Consider the following 20,870-nt stretch of genomic DNA (forward strand, 5'->3'; position numbering starts at 1 on the left):
TATTAAAAAAGTTTCTTTTGTAAATCTGTATTGCCTTTTAAGTTATATATTGTTGTAGACTTCTAAAGGATTGGTTCTGTCATTAATAAACCTTGGTATGTGATTTGGCATATTACTTCTTCTAAAATGCAGCTCATACCAATTTATATTTGAATGTTTTAAAACAAGTTACTTTTTTTTAATATTTGATATTATTATAACTACTTCTTTTCATGAACTCTCTTTTACTACTTTTTCTTGTATTGCTTTTTTGTATAACTGGAACTGTTTATTACTAAATAGAATCTAATTTTATACTATATCACGTAAATCTGCCTTTTAAGATAATCAAAAGTCTTGTGGAAATGACAAATTAGATTATGATTAGGCAACAAGGCTATTTATTATGTTAAATGTGTAAGATCTTAATTAGTTGCTAGGATTTTATAATGCTAGGGTGTTCAACAAATGCTGATAAGCATTTATAATGGCATCATAATATATGACATGTTGGATCATTACATATGACTTACAAGATGTTTTAAAAACACACGTTTTCACAATGATGTTAATCAGTTTTCTATAAAGAATTCATTGGCAAACATACTCTCACAATGTAACCTAAATTGATTAAGTCAATATACCTAAGTAACTACTTTTGCTTGGTAAAAATTCATTTTTATATTTTCAAAGTTTCTATATTTTTAAAGGTATGGCAATAGTTAAGTTTTGTATGCATCTACAAAATGATAATGGCAAGTTCTCAACTCTGGTTTAAAGTTGAACTTGAAAAGCGGTAAATTTTTGCCCTTTTCAATGTTGACTTATGTTGAAATTCACTTTATGCATTAGCTCAAGTTACACTTCAGTTTTTAAGTACGACTTCAAATTTGAAGTTCGGTTTTTGCATTCCACCCTAAATTTGAATTTTTGCAACAGAAACTAAAGTTTAGTTTCTAAAACCTTTGCTACTTTTTTAGAATCAATAAACAATAGAAATTTTTGTAATATTTAGAAATATATAAAGTAGAGTGCCACAGAGGACCTAGAATGATATAATAGTTTTAAGACATTTCTAAAAATACATTTTTAAAATCTTGTTTTACAAACTTTAACTTTAAACCTAAAGACTTTCAACAGAAAATTGATATCAAAAGCTATGAGTGAAAGACTGTTTCAATTTTCAATCTGGTTGAGTTTTTCCTTGTTTGTTTTGGAAAATTTTTCTTGAAGCTCTTAACATTAGCAAATATTCAGCAAAGTTTAGTTGTAAGAAATCTTTTGAATAGTGCTTTTTTTTCCATGAACGCATCCTGTGGTTAAAAATCTGTAAAATCATTTATTTGAATATGGAATAATCCTCACAACTAACTTTGCAAGTTGAATTTAAATGTTGTAGATTGATTGATATTCATAGATTTGTATTTAATAACTCAGACCACTATAAATAGTTACAGTTTCATATCATACATTGCTTTAAAAAACTGACTGTGGTCATTGGCTATTACTTTTAACAATACTGTGACTTCTATGGGTTTTTAAAATAAAATTTCAAAGAAATATGCTTTATTTACAAAAATAATAATAGTTGATAATATAGACAAAAAATAAATTACATTTAGATGTTAAGCTTGATAATATAGACAAAAGATAAATTATATTTAGATGTTAAGCTTTGCAGCATCAAAGGTATGGTGTACATTTTTGCACCATGATATGATAAAAGGAAATTCAGTATTTGTTGCATGTGTACCTGACATACTTGAATGTACCTTCAGAAATCTTTCAAAGGTAACATTTAACTTTTAACATTTTAACAATATAATTGTTATAAAATACTCATTTCAGTTTAAAGTAATAAAATAGTCTACAATATTTTAAACCTTTAAAATGTTTTAGTTTTTATTTTTGCAGTAAATGCAACAACACAAAAAGCAATACCAAAAAGAAAATTAGGTCTTTAGTCAAAATTTTTTACAAAAGCCAAACATGCTGAGCAGGTTCAAACTGTTAGGTCCATAGATCTTAACAAGGAAAACCTGAAAATCCTAAATTGAAGAATATGAAAAAAGTTAATAGATTTGAAAAAAAGAAAGAAAGAAAGAAAAAATTCTTTCTTTTTAAAATTTATATATAATAGTGAAAGTTCTAATTCTAAAAATTGCTCCACAAAATAGGAGGGTTTTATTAATTTGTTTAATTAAGGAAAATATTTTGGGCTTAAAAAGTGGTCTTGGGTTTTTTTTGTTTTTTGTTTGTTTTTTTTGTTTGTTTTTTTTCATGATCACAAACACTCACTTTCATTTTCAAAAGGCTCAAAATTAAAAATACTCTAGTATAGATGCAAGAGTCATTTTTTAAATTCATAAAGCATGTTTTATGAATTTCAAAGATTTTCAAAAATTAACAAAATTTAGATATTCAAATATCAATATTGAATTTAACTTCATTGGGGAAACTTTAAAATTTTCTTTTTCTTTTACAAGTTTCATTCATTTTGTACTAATAATTTGGAGTTAAAGATTAAAACAAATATTACATAAAATTGAAATTGCTTTTTTTATATAACAAATGAAGTCACAGAGTACACATTATTTTTATTATTATTGTTATTACTATTGTTATTGTTATTGGTCTATGATATGGACTAGATATTATACATATATGGATACATTTAGATTAAAAAAAATTAAAATTCTAATATTGGTACTAAAGTATTTTATTCGTTTTTTTTTTTTTTTTTTTTTTTTTCAAAAGCTATTAAATTTAGAAAGCAGACATGTTCAGATCCAAATGTTCTAAAGCATTTTTAGTTATAAGCATCCATTTGACAAGCCAATAATATTTTGAGATTTGACTACTTTTGAGATTATCTGCTCCTTTAAAAATGTCTCTTAAAGTTTTCAACAAATGTTTTATTGTATAGTTTAAAAGGCATTTTTTTAAGAAGATAAACACAACCTCAAGAGCAGACTAATAAAAATGCTTCTTAAAGCCTCCGATAAAATCTTTTAGATATAGAACTAAATTAGAAACAAATTATTTGTTATACTTAAATATCTATCATCAATTATAAGTTATTTGATTAAGTCAGTTGTCAATACTGATTACTATTTAAAAAACTATAAATAAGAAGAGGTTTGGCATCATAAAGTTTGTTCTTTTACTAAAATCTTACTGTTTTTATATGAACTTTAATCAGAACTAAAAAGATCATTAAAAAAATTTTCTTTAAAGTTTTTGTTCATTTTTGTATTTGATAGATTTGTGATCCTCGTCTTGAGAATTCCAGAAGCAGTTTTAGTAGAATAGACTTTGAAGACATTGAAGATTTCACTGTAACTTTGCCAGGTATAAGAAATTTTTTTATAGCTTTTTTAAACAGCAAATTATTTTTAAGTTTTGATCTTTACAACATCCATTCAGAGCTTATGTTTTTGTATTTATTTTAATTTCATTAAATCAAACTGGGGTCACTACTATAAAACTAATTCTGATCGGAATTAAAAAATCGTAAACCCGATGAATTTCATTGGATTCGACAAAATTGGCATAAACCCGATAATCCTTAATTGCCTCTACTATAAACATTTTTTTTCGTGTCGTAAAAACTTTCCGACGAAAATATTAGCGGATTCATAAAAAAAACAAAAAGATACTATCTAGTTAATCCATTGTTTTTTTTTTCATTTTGTTTTGTTTACATCATGGACAGTTGTGAAAACTTTCAGCTAAATGCCACAAGAAAAACAAATTTCAAAAAAGAATTATAAGTAAACCCAATATCCTTATCTTAAATAAACATTATAGTTATTTCCAGTTATGAATCATTCTGTGTAACTAGCTAGCACAGTCCTACGTTCAAATGCTTTAGGAGTTTTAAGACGTTCTTTATCAATTTACAAGGCCAGCTAATCAATGTTTTATTAAACGATTAAAACCATTAAATAGTTACAGCTGCGGACAAAACTACGTGAACGATTGCAAATAGTTTTTTTTAATGAAATTTTCAATGTCTTAAAATAAGTTTATAGTTTAATACTATATATGGTTGGATAGAGCGTTTTTTGCTCTATAAGACTGTGTAAAGTGTATTCTCTAATAATTTGTTTAAAATTAAACATATCTAAATGTTCAAAAAGCATCAAATATTTTGTGCGACAAAACCACGTGAACGATTATACAAACGTAAAAGAATAATTTTACTAACATCAACAAATAATAGATTCTAAAAAAAAACAAACATTAATATTTAGTTGCATAGCCTTTAGAATCGATAACGGCCTTGCACCGTCTTGGCATAGATTCTACAAGAGTTTCTAGTAACTGTTTTGGTAATGCCTCCCATTCATACTGTACGGCTCGAAAAAGTTCATCCGGTTTTTGAAATTTGCGACCTCCCAAGCGTCGCTCAACTTCAATCCATAAATTTTCGATTGGATTTAAGTCGGGAGATTGGGCAGGCCACTTCAAAACCGTTATGCTATTATTTATGAGCCAATTTTTTACAGTCAAAGCTGTATGTTTAGGGTCATTATCATGTTGATAAACCCAATTGTGAGGCATTTTTTCTAAAGCGTGTGGCAACATTTGATTAGATAATATTTCCCTGTACTGTAGTTGGTCCATTATACCGTTTACACGGTACAACGGACCAATTCCAGCCCAGGAGAAACACCCCCAAACCATTATATTGCCACCCCCAAATTTTACAGTTCCTATTGTATACTCTTTTGCAAATCTTTTACCTACTGGACGCCTAACATAACCTCGACCGTCGCTGCAAACCATGTTAAATTTACTTTCATCCGACCACAAAACTGTTTTCCAATTTTCAACCGTCCAGTTTAAGTGATCTTTAGCGAACTGTAGGCGATCTTTGACGTGCCTGGGCTTAAGGAATGGTTTCTTTGCAGGTCTGCGCCCATAAAGACCTCCTTCATTTAAACGCCTTTGAATCGTTCGTGTGCTTACGTTTTCCATGCCTGTTTGCAGACGAATTTCAGGGGCTGTCAAATGTGGATTCTCAAGAGATTTTCGCACAATTTTTTGATCAGTACTAAAAAATAAGATGTTAAACATTAAAATTAACATTAACATTAATATAATTAAGATTAAATATTAAAAAAAATAAAATTAAAGGAATATTACCGCTTATCCGTAATACGTGGACGACCACCTTTCTTAACGATCTTTTTGCTCTTTTCTCGGTGTATAATTTTATGTATTCCACCTTTTGACATCTTCACATGAGCTGCAATTTGCCCAATGGACCATTTTTCTTCTTTGCGCAAATGCAAAACCAAGCTTTCAATTTTTGAATCAGTTTGACGAACCATTATAATTCAATTTTTTTAATTTTTTGATGTTAAACAGAATAATCTTGAGAAATTTAAATGATTGTAAGTTCTTAGAATACCAAAACCACATGAACGATTTTTAAAAGCACTGATTTCGATGTGAATATAATATAATTTGCATCAAAAATGACGCTTTTATAAATCGTTCACGTGGTTTTGTCGCACAAAATATTTGATGCTTTTTGAACATTTAGATATGTTTAATTTTAAACAAATTATTAGAGAATACACTTTACACCGTCTTATAGAGCAAAAAATGCTCTATCCAACCATATATAGTATTAAACTATAAACTTATTTTAAGACATTGAAAATTTCATTAAAAAAAACTATTTGCAATCGTTCACGTAGTTTTGTCCGCAGCTGTATAAGTAATTTTTTCACTGTAATTTTCCTTTGTTATAGACATACCACAAAGGCAATAATTATGTCATAGAACTTCTAATTAAAAAAAAAATTTTTTCTAAGACATAACAAAGACAGGCACACAGCCACAATTAAATAGTAATTTTAAAGTAGTGAAATTATTATGTCATGTTAAATAATTTTCATCATATTACATCAAAGTTGTTCTTTATTGTTATTGTTGCCTGTTTGTGTTGACCCTATACATAATACTATTCTTACACTTAGTTCATTATATTTAATGTGCTTTAATGTTTTTTATCCAAGGGGACAGAAAAAAGACGCCTACATAGCTCGAGTGTCATTGAGTTTGTCACAAAAATTTGGCAGACTGGATTAAACAATTCAAAGATGTTGTAATGAGAAAATTAGGTGAAAAGTCACAGATGGCTCAAAAACACCAAAGGTTACCAATCTTGAAAAAAACCTGGGCATCTGAGGTTATCTATTCTAAAGCAGTTGGAAATGGACTCCCCATTCCAAACATCTGCTACCTAAGACATGTAATAGTTTCTTACATTTTCAAAAGTATTCTAAACCTAGTTTAAAATTTGATTACCAAGTTTAATTCACATTAGATGTTAGTTTGGTTTGTTAGAAGCAGGATCCATTTTGACCAGACAAAATGTATTGGTCCTGAATGCAACTTATTATAAGCCCTTAAAAGGAAGCCTTCACCACTTCTACTTCTCTATAAATAACAATAAATACCTTTAAAAAGCATCAAAAAACATCCTAAAAGTTGGTCTAGCAAACTAAAATTGAACAATTCGATTCCATTTATTTAAAATTTTTTTTAGGAGAAATTAAAGTAATAATCAAGGTTGCTCTGACCAATCGAACAACTATATTTGTTGTCTCCTGAAAAGTTTAATTCTCTTTTTAATTATTTAGTGAAAGTCAGTGGTTATCACATCCTTGATGATTTTACTTTATAAAAAGTATTGCTTTAGTATCACCTGTCTATGTTGACCCTTAGATGCCATTTACACATTTTGTATGTTGGAAAATTTGTGTCATTTTTACTAAAATAAAAATTGCCAGGCATCAGTTTTAGTTACCTGACAATATTTTAATATAGTAAAAATGATCTATTGCCAATAATGCAATATCATTGTATAGGATGTATTATTTAACTATGTAGGACTTCTGGGACAACATCAAACAAGTGACTACAAAGAAGGTGACAGATTCTAACAAAAGTAGTATGTGGAGTCAAAAGCTAATACCACTGGATGAAATTGTTTTTGACATTAGACTCAAATAGTTCTATAGAATATAGTACAACTATTCTAGAATTAAATTCTGAGTTTTTACATTCAAATTCAGTGTGTTCTACTGTAATATAAAGAAATCTAGATAAAAGTATTTGTAATTGGCAAAGCAGTTTCTTTCATTATTAGTGACACTAACCTTAATGGTCTCTTTTCTTGCAAATAATATTTAATGATAACCTTGGTGTTTGATATTTGTGGAGAAATTCATATGAAAATAGAGTTTGGTCTGAAAAAAGTAAGAAATTTATTCGTGCCCAAATTCATATTTTAAATTTCTTAACCACTGTTGATTATCTGTTGTCGAGGTAGACAGTGAAAAAATGAAATGTAGAACTTATTATTCTAATTTTGTCAATGAGAAATGTTAGAAATTGAGTTTGATTTCTGTTTTTGTTTTCAAAACAAGAAACTGTTAAAAAAAAAAGCTAGCTCAAATTATCAGATTTACGATTTCCGCTACACAAAGATCACATAAAATTTAATTGGGTTTTTACGCTGAAATTAGCGGAAATTACAAAAAAATATGTTTATAGTAACAATCCGCTCATTTCAGCGGGTTTCAGATGAAATGGTCGTGAATTCCGATCGGAATGAGTTTTATAGTAGTGACCCCTGGAAACAAATGTTATATCTTGTACTTTGTCAAAGTATTGTTCTATACTAAATCCTAATTTTATACGAGTTGTATCACATTTCAAAGTGTATTAAAATGTTATTGTTGCTTTAAATTGTAAAAATATTTCTAAGTTTTATTTTATTTCACTAGCCTTTATTTCTGTAGTATCAAATTTTTTCTCTTTTTTTTAAGTCTAATAGTTTACACTATCTGTTTTTTCTTAAAATGGCTACTTTTCTTTATATGTGTGTGTGTATTAGGGCTATGACTTTTTAAATTTTTGTGAATTGATTAATTTTGTGTATCATAAATTGATGAACTTTTGGTTGAAAATAATTAAAACAGGTATTATTTTGTTTTTGTTTTAAAAAGGTCGCACACAATACTTTATTTCTAAAGTGGTATATAAGTAGTAGTTGCAAGTGGTATTAATATGGCTTTCTGTATCCTTCTAGAACTTTTTTAAACCTCCTGGAACTTTAGGGAATTTCCTGGAATGTTCTGGATGTTTTTAGAAATCTCTGGAACTTTCTAGCACTTCCTGAAGTCTTCCAGAAATTTATAGAAATTTGAAAAATTTATAGTATATAAGCTGTCTGATAGAGCAATTCTAATAATAATCATTATTTGCAGAAATATATCTAAGTAATATTTTTATTCATAATGTCATGTAAGAAAAATGCTTCCACTACTGAAAGAAATAAGATGATTTGAACAAAAATTTTCCTGAGATTTCATGAGTCACATAGGAAAAGAAGAACTGTTTCACTCTGAGAAAAATCATTAGAAAGTTACAGCAGGATACCAAAGTTCAATTTGTTGGTCACAATTTGTATTTGGGGGAATCCATTAAAGGTAGATGCGAATGCAAATAACACAAATTGAGAAAGAAGTAACAAGCTTATGGCAAAAAAAATTAAATTTTCCAACTTTATCAATTCAAATCATTCATGCAAAACTGGATCAAGTGCTAAAGACCTATAAAAAATGTGGAAAACATGAAAATATGATTCAAAGAATGAAGTTTTTGACATTAAAAAAAAAAAAAAAATCAATGGCTCTTGTAGTGAGGACAAAAGGTTGAATAATCTTCAAATAGAAAGCAAATGACCAGGTGGGTATACAACTGGGAACACTGCAAGTTCAAAAACTATCCATCCATCAAAAAGAAGAAAAATGTCCTTGGAGCCTACTGTAACAATAGCAGCAGCAATGGCACCAACATCAATTTTGAATCAGAGACTGAGACATAATATCAATTGTCCAAAGATTTTGAAGAACAGTCCATAAGTATAAGCAAAAAGTACAAGAAAACCAAAACTGCAACCAAATTAGTAACATCTTCAATGTTGTCAATCAGAGAAGCAGACTATCAAGTGTTAGTGTTAAATAATGAATAAAGAGAAGTTAAGCTACGAGCAATAGATCTACCAGACAGAAAAGCAGGTATTGTTGTCAAAGGCATAATAGCCATTCTCGATGAGTACAATTTGTGGAAGAGTGTAAAGATGATTGTAGTGGATAATATGAATGTGAACACTGGAAGAAGGAATGGGATTGTCATTCAGTTACAAAGACTTTTTTTCAAAAGAACTCGGAAGAACTATAATTTATTGATTGTCAACACTATATCCTTGACCGCGTTCTTCATGTGGTAATTGGTGAAAATCTTCTAGGAAACAATGCACCACCAAACATTAAATATCTTTTTATTCAGGAACTTATAAAGAACTACGAACAGCTCAGGATAAATTTCAAGAATGGTAAAGAAGTGATTGAATGAAACAGCAGGATAGCATAATGATATTAAATTTCTATTTCATTTAATTCAAGTTTTATGGTTTTTTAAAAAATCTGGAGTATTTCCTAAAATGAAGTTTTAGAAAATACAATACAAGTACATGCAAGATTGAATTCCTGAGCAATACTAGCTCTTTTTGCATTCATGCTTCCACCAAAGAGAAGAGAATTACTACTTGATTTGATTTCACTACTTGATATTTTTAAATTCATCTCTTATGCATGGTCAGACCATTGGTTTACTGACCAAATGCACAACACATGATAATCAAAAGCTATGTAGCATTTTGCAGGTTCACGAGAAAGCATAAAACTCTGTTAAAGAGTTTTAGAGTCATGAACCATCAAGACTGGAAATACCCAGAATAAATCAGTATGCAGAACAGGCAATCAATTGTCTTCAAAAAAGAAAGAGAACTATCATCTTAGATTTTGTCCAATAAAACATAAGAATTATTGGACTAAATACTTCATATTCTTTTTCGTTTTATGCTTTTCTTTCTAATAGAATTGATGTTTAAGCTTGTAATCTTATACTTGTTTGTAATTAGTATGTCATGCTGTATCATTAAGTTGTTAAATGCTTAAAAACTACATCAGTACTCTCTAACTAAAAAATTTTGATCATAAAGTTGTTTAATTCTTTATCAATATGTTTATATGCTAAAATCACATTTTTGGTGTATGAATGTTTTTGACAAGAAAAACAAAATTAATGTCTTTTTTATGAGTTTTGAACAAATGTTCATTGATCTATGATCCAGAAATATGAGGTCACAAAAAAGTTGTAGCCCTAGTGTGTGTATATTCTTTTACTGTTTCAGAGATACATCATACAATGTTAGATATATCAAAGAGTGTTACAGCCCTCAATCCAGCCTTAGTACTACATTTATGTGAATCTAAAATCAAATTAGCAACTTCAATGCCTCCTCCTGCTATCATCAGTAAATACAGTAAAGTTATTGATGATGATTGATGATTGATGATTAATGATTGATGATGATGATATTTTTTTAGATCTTTCTTCAGAAGAAATCATGATGACAGCCCACTTTATATCTTGGGATGCTTTAGGTTCATTTTCCAAAAAGGGTTTTGCTCCTGTATTTTTCAAAAATCCAAAAGTAATTAAATACTCAAGAAACTATTCTTAATATAAACTTATATATTTCTTTTTTATATACAAAAAAATTTTTATAAATATAAATTTTTTTGTATATAACTATACTTATTTATAATAGTTATTTATAATAATTTTTATTTGTAGTTTCTTTTTGTTTGTATTATACTTCTGGTTTTTCTCCACAATCAAGTTGAAAAATAAAGGATTTTAATAAAATATCTGAGTATCATAAAAAAGATTGACACATATAACAGTCATAAAGATATGACCTTTTTTTTTTCATATCACTTTTTATCTTGTTTTACTTGTTTTATTTGTTAGTAGTACTTGATCATAGTTGCTTTTATTTTCTTATTTCTTCAGTTTCTAATCAATTTTGAAAAAGTTGCACTATATAACGATATGATCATCATATTGCAGTAAAAGAAAGATTATAATACTCACAATTTTTAGTTTTTTTGGTTTTTCTACATTTTTAAAGTTACTTAAATGACTTGATTGTAGTTAACTTAGTTACAATTGGAGCATCATAATAAGAATCTTACATTTTCTCAGTTTATGTAAATATCATTCTTGGTTGTTTACTCTTTTCTTTTGTTACTGGGAGTATCTGTTGATGTTCCAAATGATCTTTAAGGGTGGTAAGATCTATACTTTGTAATGGCAACTCAAAGACCCATTTTTTATTTGAAACGGAAACAGGTTTAGGACAGAATTTGCAGTGCATTTCAGTTTGTTACCTTGCTGATAGGTCCATCCCATTGACATTTTTTTTTTTTGGCATTTGGAAACCACTAGCTTCTCAATAATTTGCTTATTTTATAACTTGCTAAAGGAAAATAAATAAAAAAGTCCACATAAAACAGATTTATGTGTAAATAGAACTCTCTATAAAAGTAGTAAAATAATGATTATAAATAGTTTTATGGAAAGGAAGATTGCTCTAAGCTCTGAGAAAAAGTGTAAAAGTCTTTGTAAGAGCTGTTGTTGAATTTAAATTTAAGTGACAATTAAAAATAACCTTGAAAAAAAATTTTTTTTTAATTGTTTTTTTTGTTTGTTTTTTTTTAGAATGTAGATAACTATTCAACAGCATCTTGCAACAATATGCTAAAGTTATTAATTGAATACCGCTGTGAGGTGATGCTTTTGTAATTAGTAGAAGAGAAAAAAAATGTGCACTAAAAAAGTTTACAAAAAGTGTTAGTAAAAATACTTGACACAAATAAAAGTATAAAACAAACATTTACTTTTAATTTTTTTAGGTTCCTCAGTTGTTTATCCCCATTATTTCAGCTGTTGAAGCATTTTTTCCGCTTTTTCATTACTCTCAAATACATCTTTTAGCAGTGCTTAACATGGTAAATGTTTTTAATTAACTTAATGTAAAATCTCTAACATAAATAATCAAAACAGAGCAATACTATACAAGAATACAAAGATACTGATTTTTACTTTATACAGCGGCAGTTTGTAAGTAAAACAGTTTGAGCATTCATCTTTTTTGTTGAATCTTGAGCTTAAAAAATCTAGAAATTTGAAATGGTTTGTTACAGAAATAAAAACAGTTACATGCATCAGAAATATGCAATTGTTACAGTGGTTTTCATAAATTTAGACGCACTCAATTTTTTTTTACATATATGTAAAAAAATACTTAAAATAAAAATAAAATAAAAGTGCTACCGCTATGTTTGATATATAATTTAATAGAGGAAGTGAAGCTTTATTATAAAGTACCTTAATTTTTTTTACAGGATGTTTATTACTTATTCTATACCAGTTAACACAAAAAAGTTAATTGATAAGCTTGATTTTATTTTATTCATAAATTTAGACGCACAATCAAAAAAGTCTTATATCTTTTTAGTTAATAGTTAAATAGTAGTTTTTTTTCCATATTTCTCATTAATAGGCCTAAATTAATTGATTTTGTCAAAAAACCTTATATAAATATAACTTACCTGGAATTAGTTAATCATTATTTAATAAATAAACAAAAGTTAAGTTAGTTTTGCACTAAAAAGATGCGAAAAATGGTCAAAAAACGTATCACTCAAGCTGAAAGATGGAAAATTATTGCTCACATCAAAGAAGGAAGCAAAAGTAATAGAGAAATCGCCAGGTTAATTGGAGTCTCTGAGAAATGCGTTCGGACAACGAAGCAAAACTTTCTTCTTACTGGTGGTGCCAGCAAGAAAACGAGGCCAGGTAGACCCTTGTCAACCACCAGAAAGGACGATAGTGGCCTTTTTAGAGCTGTCAGAGCTAATCTAAGAATTAGTTACAAAGAATTGAACATAGAATTCAATACAACGCGAAATACATCTATTTCTAAAAACACAGTCTGTCGAATACTTATCAAATACAAGATTGGAGTCTACTCTGCTTTGAAGAAACCGCTCTTGCGTCCATATGATAAACAAAGGAGACTAAAATGGTGTCGTGAAAGAAGGTATTGGACAATAGAACAATGGAAAAACATTACGTGGAGTAATGAGAGTAACTTTGAGCTGATCAATCGCAAATCTAACATAACAAAAGAATGGCTCACAAAAAGAATTACGCCAGGTACATTAGACCGACTGTGCAAAGTGGAGGAGGCTCGATAGGAATCTGGTCATGCTTCAATTACAAAGATGTTGGTATGTGCCAAACATACACCGGAAGAATCAACTCCAGAATGTACGTAGAAGTACTGGAAAAAAAACTAATTCCATCAATTGACCTGCTTATGCTCAATGATAAACCATGGAAACTTCGACAAGATGGCGCTACTGCACATACTGCATACTATACAAAGGAGTGGTTCAACGATAATAACATCAAGACAACACCGTGGCCTCCATACTCACCTGATTTGAACCCAATTGAAAACATTTGGGCTTGGATTGACCATGAATTGGCAAAGGTTCAAACTTCCACACTTGGCCAGCTGAAGGACGTCCTTAAGGAGACCTGATATAAGGTCCCAGAAGCGATGAGCAAATATCTTGTTGAGTCTATGCCTAGAAGAGTTCATAGTTGTATTAAAGCAAAAGGCGGATACATAAAATAGTGATTGGTTCATAAATTACGCCTCCTAATGTATCATGTGTCTAAATTTATGAACAATTTTTTTTGTCTTATTTTTTTAATACAATGAAGTTGTACCTAATTATTACTTAGTGTTTCCTTTTTTTTTGTAATTTTTTTTTAAATTTTGTATTCTGTATGTATTTATCTAATAATTAGAAAAACTAAACCGAAATCTTTTTTCGTTATTGTTTTATTGTTAAAAAACTAAAAATTTAAATTCTCAAATATGAGTGCGTCTAAATTTATGAAATTCACTGTATAATATGATGCAGCCAAAAATCTATAAAAAATAGGACATTTAAAAAAAAAGTTTAAAAAAATAGACAGCTTAAAAAAATTGATTCTAATATTTCTTAAACATGTATATTGTGTAACAATTTTAATTGTAAGTAGTATTTGTTGGTTAGGGAAAACTATAAAAGAATTTTGTGTCATTTTAACACTTTATAATAAATATGTTTGGTTTTCTGCATTATTACTTCTCTTATTATTTTCATTTTTGATACAAACAATTAAATATAATTTAATATCAGATTAGAGATGCTTGCACAATTATGTGCTTAAAGAAATTTTTTTAAATGTTATATAGATTCATTTTCTTTTTCTTTCTTTCTTTTTTTTTTTTAGATGTTTGGTATACTTGATAAACCACTGGATATTCCTTTAACGCTAAAGTTAAAAAATGTGGTATCCAAGTCATTTAATAAATTGTGTAAAGAAATAAAAACACTTTTGGTTGTAAGTTTACTGTAATAGTCTTCAATTTTTTAAGTGCTATTACATGATCAATAAATTTTTATGCATGTCCTTCAAACATTTGATGAACTTATGGTAATCATTTCAAAAATGATAAAAATTGTTTTTGCCACTTTGAGTTTAATGAGCTTTTGTTACAATCTTGATTAAAGACAGTAAGAAAAAATAAGTGAAATCTCAGAAAGCTTATTAAGTAGAATAAATACAAATTAACATAAAATACAATTAACATAAAATACCAACAACAATAACAACAACAATAGTTTATTGTTGTTGTTATTGTTGTTGGTATTTTATGTTAATTGTTTTTTATTTTATTTGCATAAAATCTATATTATTATCTTTCAGCCTTTCTTCTATGAGTTGCAGGTGTACTTTGATTTACAATTTCAGAAGTCAGTTTTAACAAATTACCATAAGAGTTTACTTCTGGAAGGTTTATTAGTTGTTTGGTAAAACTTTTAAATTTAAAAGTAAAGCTTTATTTTATTATTAATCTTATTTCTAGCTACTTTATTTGTTGACACTTTTGGGGATGTTGCTTTAAGATCAGTATTGCTTTCACCAGTTACTTCAGATGATTTAAATGTTATGTTAATTGTTAAACGGTTAGTTTTTTTGTTATAAATCTTTTTATTAAATCTTTTGTTTGATGTTTTAATTTTAGTGATGCTTTAGAGAACAATCCTTGTAAAAAAGAGTTTATAGACAAATTGTTTGGATTTGTGCACAATATTTTAAAAAGGCAGGATATAGCAAGGTAGTACTTTTTCTTAGTTTTTATCAAAATCATTATTGTTATTATAATTATCAAATGTCTGATGTTTTAGAACATTACCTCCATGCTATGATTGAGATAATATCTGAAAAATGATCTAAAGTTTAGAATTATGATTTTGTGTCTCTATGTAAACTGTTTCTTTTTATTTAATTTTTAGCATTCATGAAAGTCCAACATCTTTGTTATCTTTTCTTGGACTTGATAGATCAGCTATATTGTCAGGTATATTATGTATAATGCAAGCTGTTTTTTGTTGTCTTTTTTTGTTTGTTTTTTTTTTATACTGGTAAATTTTTTTTAAAGTTTTTTTTTAGAATTAAATTAACAATCTTTAGACCAAAAAATGTTGATACATTGCAAGTTTATTTTAAATTAAAACAACTCCAAAAATAAATTACTTGTAAAATTATGTTAAAAATTGTTTTTTATCACACAATGTACAATGTTTTCAAATCAATAAAATTTACTAGTTATAATTAGCTTTAGCAAACCAATTCTCATAAATTGTTTGTTAGAGTTTATTCAATTAACTAATTTGCATAATTTTATTGTATGAAAAAATGTGAAACTTTAGGACATTTGCTGACAAGATCATCAGAAGTATTTCATTTTTTTGTGTTCAATTTCTATTTACTTTTATTAGGAAAAATTAATGAAAGTAGAAGCAGACTTTTGTATAAATACTGACATTATTTTTCTTATTCAATAGGTATTTTCATCCAGTTCCTAGCATTAACTGTCATTGTGCAAATGTTTAAACTCACTGGACAATTTCTGTTACATTTATGGCAAATATGTTTTTGTAATTTATCAAAAAGATATAATTGATTTCGTAAAGGATATTTAAAAGATGTGTTTTGGCTTTATGACCAGTAACAAGATAAACAGTGATTCCCACATGAAACTTAGGCAAAATGCATTTAGCAACTATAAAAATGGTCTAAAGCCAGAACAATTCTTTTAACTAGCAATCACCTATGTGATTAAGAGAACCCCAGAATTATCTCGAAGACTGTTATTTTTGCTGTTGCAAAACTACTGGCTACAATTCCAAATTAAAGAAAGAGTTTATATGTTCAAACATGCATCCTTTAATGATGATGTTGAAGGAGCATCAATCTGATACTGGTTATGAAACAAATGCCAAACCTAAGCTAATGTCACAGTCAGAATTAAATGACTTAATAAGAGATCTAGAATACATTTTACAATAAAATAGATTTCTTAAAGCCTGCAAAAAATGTAACTCTCTGGATTTTGAAGATTTAAGGAATTCTTCTAAATGTTTTTTTAATAAACTAGATTTCTTGAAGATCTAGTTTATTGTTAAAGTATTTCTGGTTTAGTGAAGATGTTTAACATTGAAAATGATGCAAACCAATTGAGACTGTCCATAGACTCTTCAAAACAAAGTTTGAAAGTATTAAACAAATATGCTTTACATCCTGTTATTAGTTCTGTATATTTAGCAATTTGAAAACAACATGGTTGGTTGGTGTGTGGTAAGGTATAAGTATGCTACTTAGTCAACAAGGTTGCTACACAAATTACCCTGCTTTTTCTGCTAAATAGAGGGATAGAGGAAAAAATTAGATGAAGAAAGACTGCTCTTCTAAAACTGAATTGTGGAACAAAAAAGGCTGTGGGAGAAAATTTAGTTCCCCAAGATAATGTTTTGCTTACACATAAAGTTGTGCATGATGAAACAATTTATAAAGGTGTTGATTGAAGTAGGTTTTAAATACCTATAACAACTTTTTTCCAGCTCTGTTGGAGGCTAAATCAAAAGAAGGAATTTTATTTGCTCTAACATAAGAAAATTGATGAAAGATCTGATTTGATGAAAAACTAAATGAAGTTGAATTAGAATGTGGAAATATTTTAAGGAAAGAGTAGAACTTTCCTAGGAATCCATAAAACAATAAAGATATTGTGAAGAAAATGGGTATATTCAATGAGCATTAAACTTGACTTCTTGGAATCTCACTTTCTATGTAACTTGGGAGCTTTCAGTGAAGAACAAGGTAAAAAGTTTCTCAAGGATTTGGAAGAAATAGAATATAGATATCAAGAAAGATGAATACTTGAATGATGGCAGAGTATTTCTAGTTGTTTGAGCAAGATGATTCTAGCACAAATTTTAAGAGGAAATTTCAGTCGGTTTTGGTAGAAAAAAAAAAAAATACCATAATAGTATTTGATTATTGTTATTTACTGATTTATGTTATTTTAAAAATATTTTTAGAGTTTTTATGTAACTTAAAATACTTTTTTTTGTATTTAATATAAATTATTTTCTTAGAAAAGATGCTCTTTTTTTTTTTTTATCTCCCATAGGGTCTTTTCAAAAATATCTGAGGGTGTTGACAAAAAGGTAAATTCATATTTATGATCAACACATCAAAATACCCTAAGATCATTCATCAAATCATGAGATGGACAACATGTCCTATAATTTGCAAGCCTTTATTATAAAGCAATTTACATGTTACTAGATCATTTGTGAAAATTATGCTGGTTTATGCAGTGTTATTAATGTAGCTAATCATACTGTTATTCAAAAATTGACTCCAGCTCTAATTAGAAGCAAATAAAAAAGAAAGTACAACAATAATCAAAAGCTATTTGTATTAAACTGCTACCTTAATATCTATTATAAGAAGAAAAGTAGAATTTTCTTTTTTCAATAATTTTTTTTAAATATTTTATCACTTATTATCTTTTATAGAAGAAATGTTATCAATCCACAAAGAGGTATTTCTATATTTTCATTTTCTAGTTTCATGGATTATTAAAACAAAAACAAATATTTTATGTATTTGAATATTTTTTACTTTAACATGTTTTAAAAATATGATTACCATTATTGATATAATTGAGTTTCAAGTTTGGTTATTTGGAGTGCAAAGTATATGAAAAGCCTACTATAACAACTACAATTTTTATGATTCTAAAAAGATATTTTGAATAAACAACATTAGAAATATGTCATAAGATAGAGTAGTTATTCTTTTCTTTAAGATTAGGTTTCTTTTTCTGAAACTCCCTTTTCATTTAAATTTTAACCCAATTGTTATTTTGTTGTTGTTGTTGTTTTTTTTGCATACTGCATATACTGCTGTTAAAGTTGATGTTAAATTTAGTCATTCAATTAAAATTAGGAAACCTCTTATTTTAAACTGAATACAATACTTTAATGCCTTATTTTTGTATAAGTTTAGATGACTTGAAAAAACATTTTTAAAATGAAAACAGAAATTTTCTTATAGCTTAAAATAAAAAGTTTAAGAAACAAACATTTTTTGATATTGCTTTTCCTTAAGTTATAGAAATTGTTTTCCTTCTACACTACTTTTTTCCCCAAAAAAGCCTTCTATTTCCTCAGAAGATATTTATTCATCATATATGGCTGAAGAATGTTAACAAATTGTAAAAAGTTCTCAACTTATTATCATCTACAGCATTCCAATCCATTTTTTATACAAAAGGAAAAAATTTAAATTTGCATGACTTATCAGGAATATGCTAGGAAATTAGAATATTCTAGTTTTATGTTCTATGTACTCAAAAAAATAATTTACCATGAAAGACTCATCGCCAAGTTATTTAATCATAGATTAGTATTTTTGTTTTGATTTTAAAAGTTTATCTTGATTCAGTATATAAAGTGACTTGGTGTTTAAATTGACTCAGCATATAGGTTGAAATCACTTTTGAACTATTCCAAATGACAAAAGATTTACATACACCAGATATAATCTCTGACTTCACCTATAAATATATGTTAAGTAAATTAAATTTTTTAGGTGTATTCTTGCTTTAAAAAATCCATTATTTGGAATAGCAACTAAATAATAGATTATCAGCTTTTGAATATAATGAGTAATCTAAAGCGCACAAAAAATAATTTTTAAGAATCTTTAAGAATTCTTTTTTTGATTTTAGTTTAGCATGACCTATATAACGATTTTATCAGTTTCTCGAACTTTCAAAGTTTGCACAGAAAATGAGGTATATACTTTTATTTTTAAAAAAAGCATTTATTTTTCTTATGTACTTTATTTAATGCTTTTTTCTTGTATCACTTAAATTATTTCATTTTCATAGATAGATAATGTTGTTGAGCAATATTCCCACATCTCACAATACTTTTGGTTGCAACACATGATCAACTGCATACCTTATTTATTCAATTTTTCTCAGTAAGATTAATTAAAGTAGAAGTTTAAGTTATCATGATAGGAAATTTAAGTTATCATGATAGTTGAAAATTAACTTATCATTGATTTGATGGAGCTATTTTTGTTTGCTTATATTAAAACTTTAGACAGTATTGCATTATGTGGAGCTTAAAAGATCAAATAGCAGCATCAAAAAGTCATGTCTTTGAGATGTGCGATTCAGAATACTCCACTGTCATCAGTGAGTAAGCTATTGTTATTCCGTAAAGTTTGGATAAACAATATGAAATATTCTTCATAATATTATCAAATGAAACTCTTAAGATTGTATTGAATGTAGCATTTGAGACAAAAAGCATTTGGTGTTTTATGAATAAACATGAAGCAATTTAAAAAACAAAAATGGAAAGCAGTAAAAAAAAAAGTTGCTTTAATTTTGATTTCTATTTTAAAGTTGTTAAGATAGTATTTTATCAGTAAATTTTTTTTTTTTTTTTTTTTTTCAGATTTATGAATCACTATTTTCAATAATCTAAATTTTAAATAATTAAAATTTTTATAGTTTTTATTTTAAAGATAAATCTGATCATGGAGATGACATAAATCAGTTTGACAACAATATTAATGAAATGCAATATTATCTTTACAATCTTCATGAATTTATGTGAGTATGTTGTAAAGTTTCCATATTATTTGTTATATCATGAAGAGAATAAAAGAAGTCTTAGTATTCCATACTGAATAAGTTTAGCTATTCCAGTACGTACAGTTCTAAAATTTGTGTTCCAGTACTTCTGTATTTACCAAAATAGGCTTTTTTTTAGTTATACAATCTTATCTCATCTCGCTACTTGTGTTGGACCACAACTTTATAGCTTACCAGGGTTGTCAGAAGCTCTGATAGAAAAGTTAGCCAGACCTTGGGCATATTTACCTAATTTTAGAATAAGAAAAGTGTGGAGTATCTTCTCTTATAGTATATCTTCTCTTGAAGTATTCTCTTAATTTAAATAATTTTTTAAACTTGGAGTATTGTGTATTTTTTGAATTTCTTTAATGCAATAAAGAATCTTTCATGAAAAGATTTATAGTTTGCTGCCCCTCAAAATACTTTTTGATAATAGGGCCATTTCTAGGCATTTCTCTTCAAATGATGTTAAAGGTCTGTAGATTATTATTTTACTAGCCAATTAAGTGTATTGTTTAGTTTCATTTTTTTAGAATTTATTATTTCCTTCTTCAATTTGCAGTTTTCAATGATAGTGATTGCAGTTTTCAATGATAGTGACAGATGATTTTTTAATATTAATTTATTACATCTAGAGATTAGCATCAGAATGGGAGCGGATTGAAAAAATAAAATGTGGTTGGGAAGATCAGTTAGGGTTCTTATTACTTTAGTTGATGTTATTTAATTTTTTTATTGTTTGTTGTTATTACAATAACATAAAAATTTATAAAAAAAACTCACTTTTTTGAGTTTTTTTTTGTGATAACTTTTCACCTTTTTA

At 27.5% G+C, this 20,870-nt stretch overlaps 1 protein-coding gene across 19 annotated transcripts in view; it reads left to right on the forward strand.

Moving 5' to 3' along the window:
- The window catches only part of LOC145182929 (exportin-5-like), a 62,334-nt gene that overhangs the window by 20,367 nt on the left and 21,097 nt on the right, over window positions 1-20,870 (forward strand). For 6 of the 19 annotated variants that reach the window (XR_016451547.1, XM_090084280.1, XM_090084283.1 and 3 more), the window contains 18 exons: window positions 1,645-1,770; window positions 3,243-3,330; window positions 10,262-10,384; window positions 10,458-10,564; window positions 11,635-11,703; window positions 11,829-11,924; window positions 14,269-14,379; window positions 14,746-14,849; window positions 15,065-15,157; window positions 15,336-15,400; window positions 17,907-17,932; window positions 19,124-19,189; window positions 19,286-19,380; window positions 19,506-19,600; window positions 19,936-20,023; window positions 20,184-20,320; window positions 20,427-20,521; window positions 20,683-20,744. Coding sequence is in view for 15 of the 19 variants with exons in the window: in XM_090084280.1 (XP_089940406.1) it covers window positions 1,645-1,770; window positions 3,243-3,330; window positions 10,262-10,384; window positions 10,458-10,564; window positions 11,635-11,703; window positions 11,829-11,924; window positions 14,269-14,379; window positions 14,746-14,849; window positions 15,065-15,157; window positions 15,336-15,400; window positions 17,907-17,932; window positions 19,124-19,189; window positions 19,286-19,380; window positions 19,506-19,600; window positions 19,936-20,023; window positions 20,184-20,320; window positions 20,427-20,521; window positions 20,683-20,744 (1,646 nt within the window). In the remaining 4 variants the exon portion in view is untranslated. Of the gene's footprint in view, window positions 1-1,644; window positions 1,771-3,242; window positions 3,331-6,011; window positions 6,248-7,947; window positions 7,983-10,261; window positions 10,394-10,457; window positions 10,565-11,634; window positions 11,704-11,828; window positions 11,925-14,268; window positions 14,380-14,745; window positions 14,850-15,064; window positions 15,158-15,335; window positions 15,401-15,887; window positions 17,254-17,515; window positions 17,553-17,906; window positions 17,933-19,123; window positions 19,190-19,285; window positions 19,381-19,505; window positions 19,601-19,921; window positions 20,024-20,183; window positions 20,321-20,426; window positions 20,522-20,682; window positions 20,745-20,870 lie in introns of those variants that run through there. The other 13 variants (XR_016451548.1, XM_090084281.1, XM_090084294.1 and 10 more) reach the window with 10 other exon arrangements.

The sequence above is a fragment of the Hydra viridissima genome, unplaced genomic scaffold, assembly GCF_058129835.1.
Source record: "Hydra viridissima isolate aposymbiotic clone 2 unplaced genomic scaffold, HvirCarnegie_v1 scaffold_4, whole genome shotgun sequence".
In the NCBI taxonomy this organism is placed as follows: Eukaryota; Metazoa; Cnidaria; class Hydrozoa; order Anthoathecata; family Hydridae; genus Hydra; species Hydra viridissima.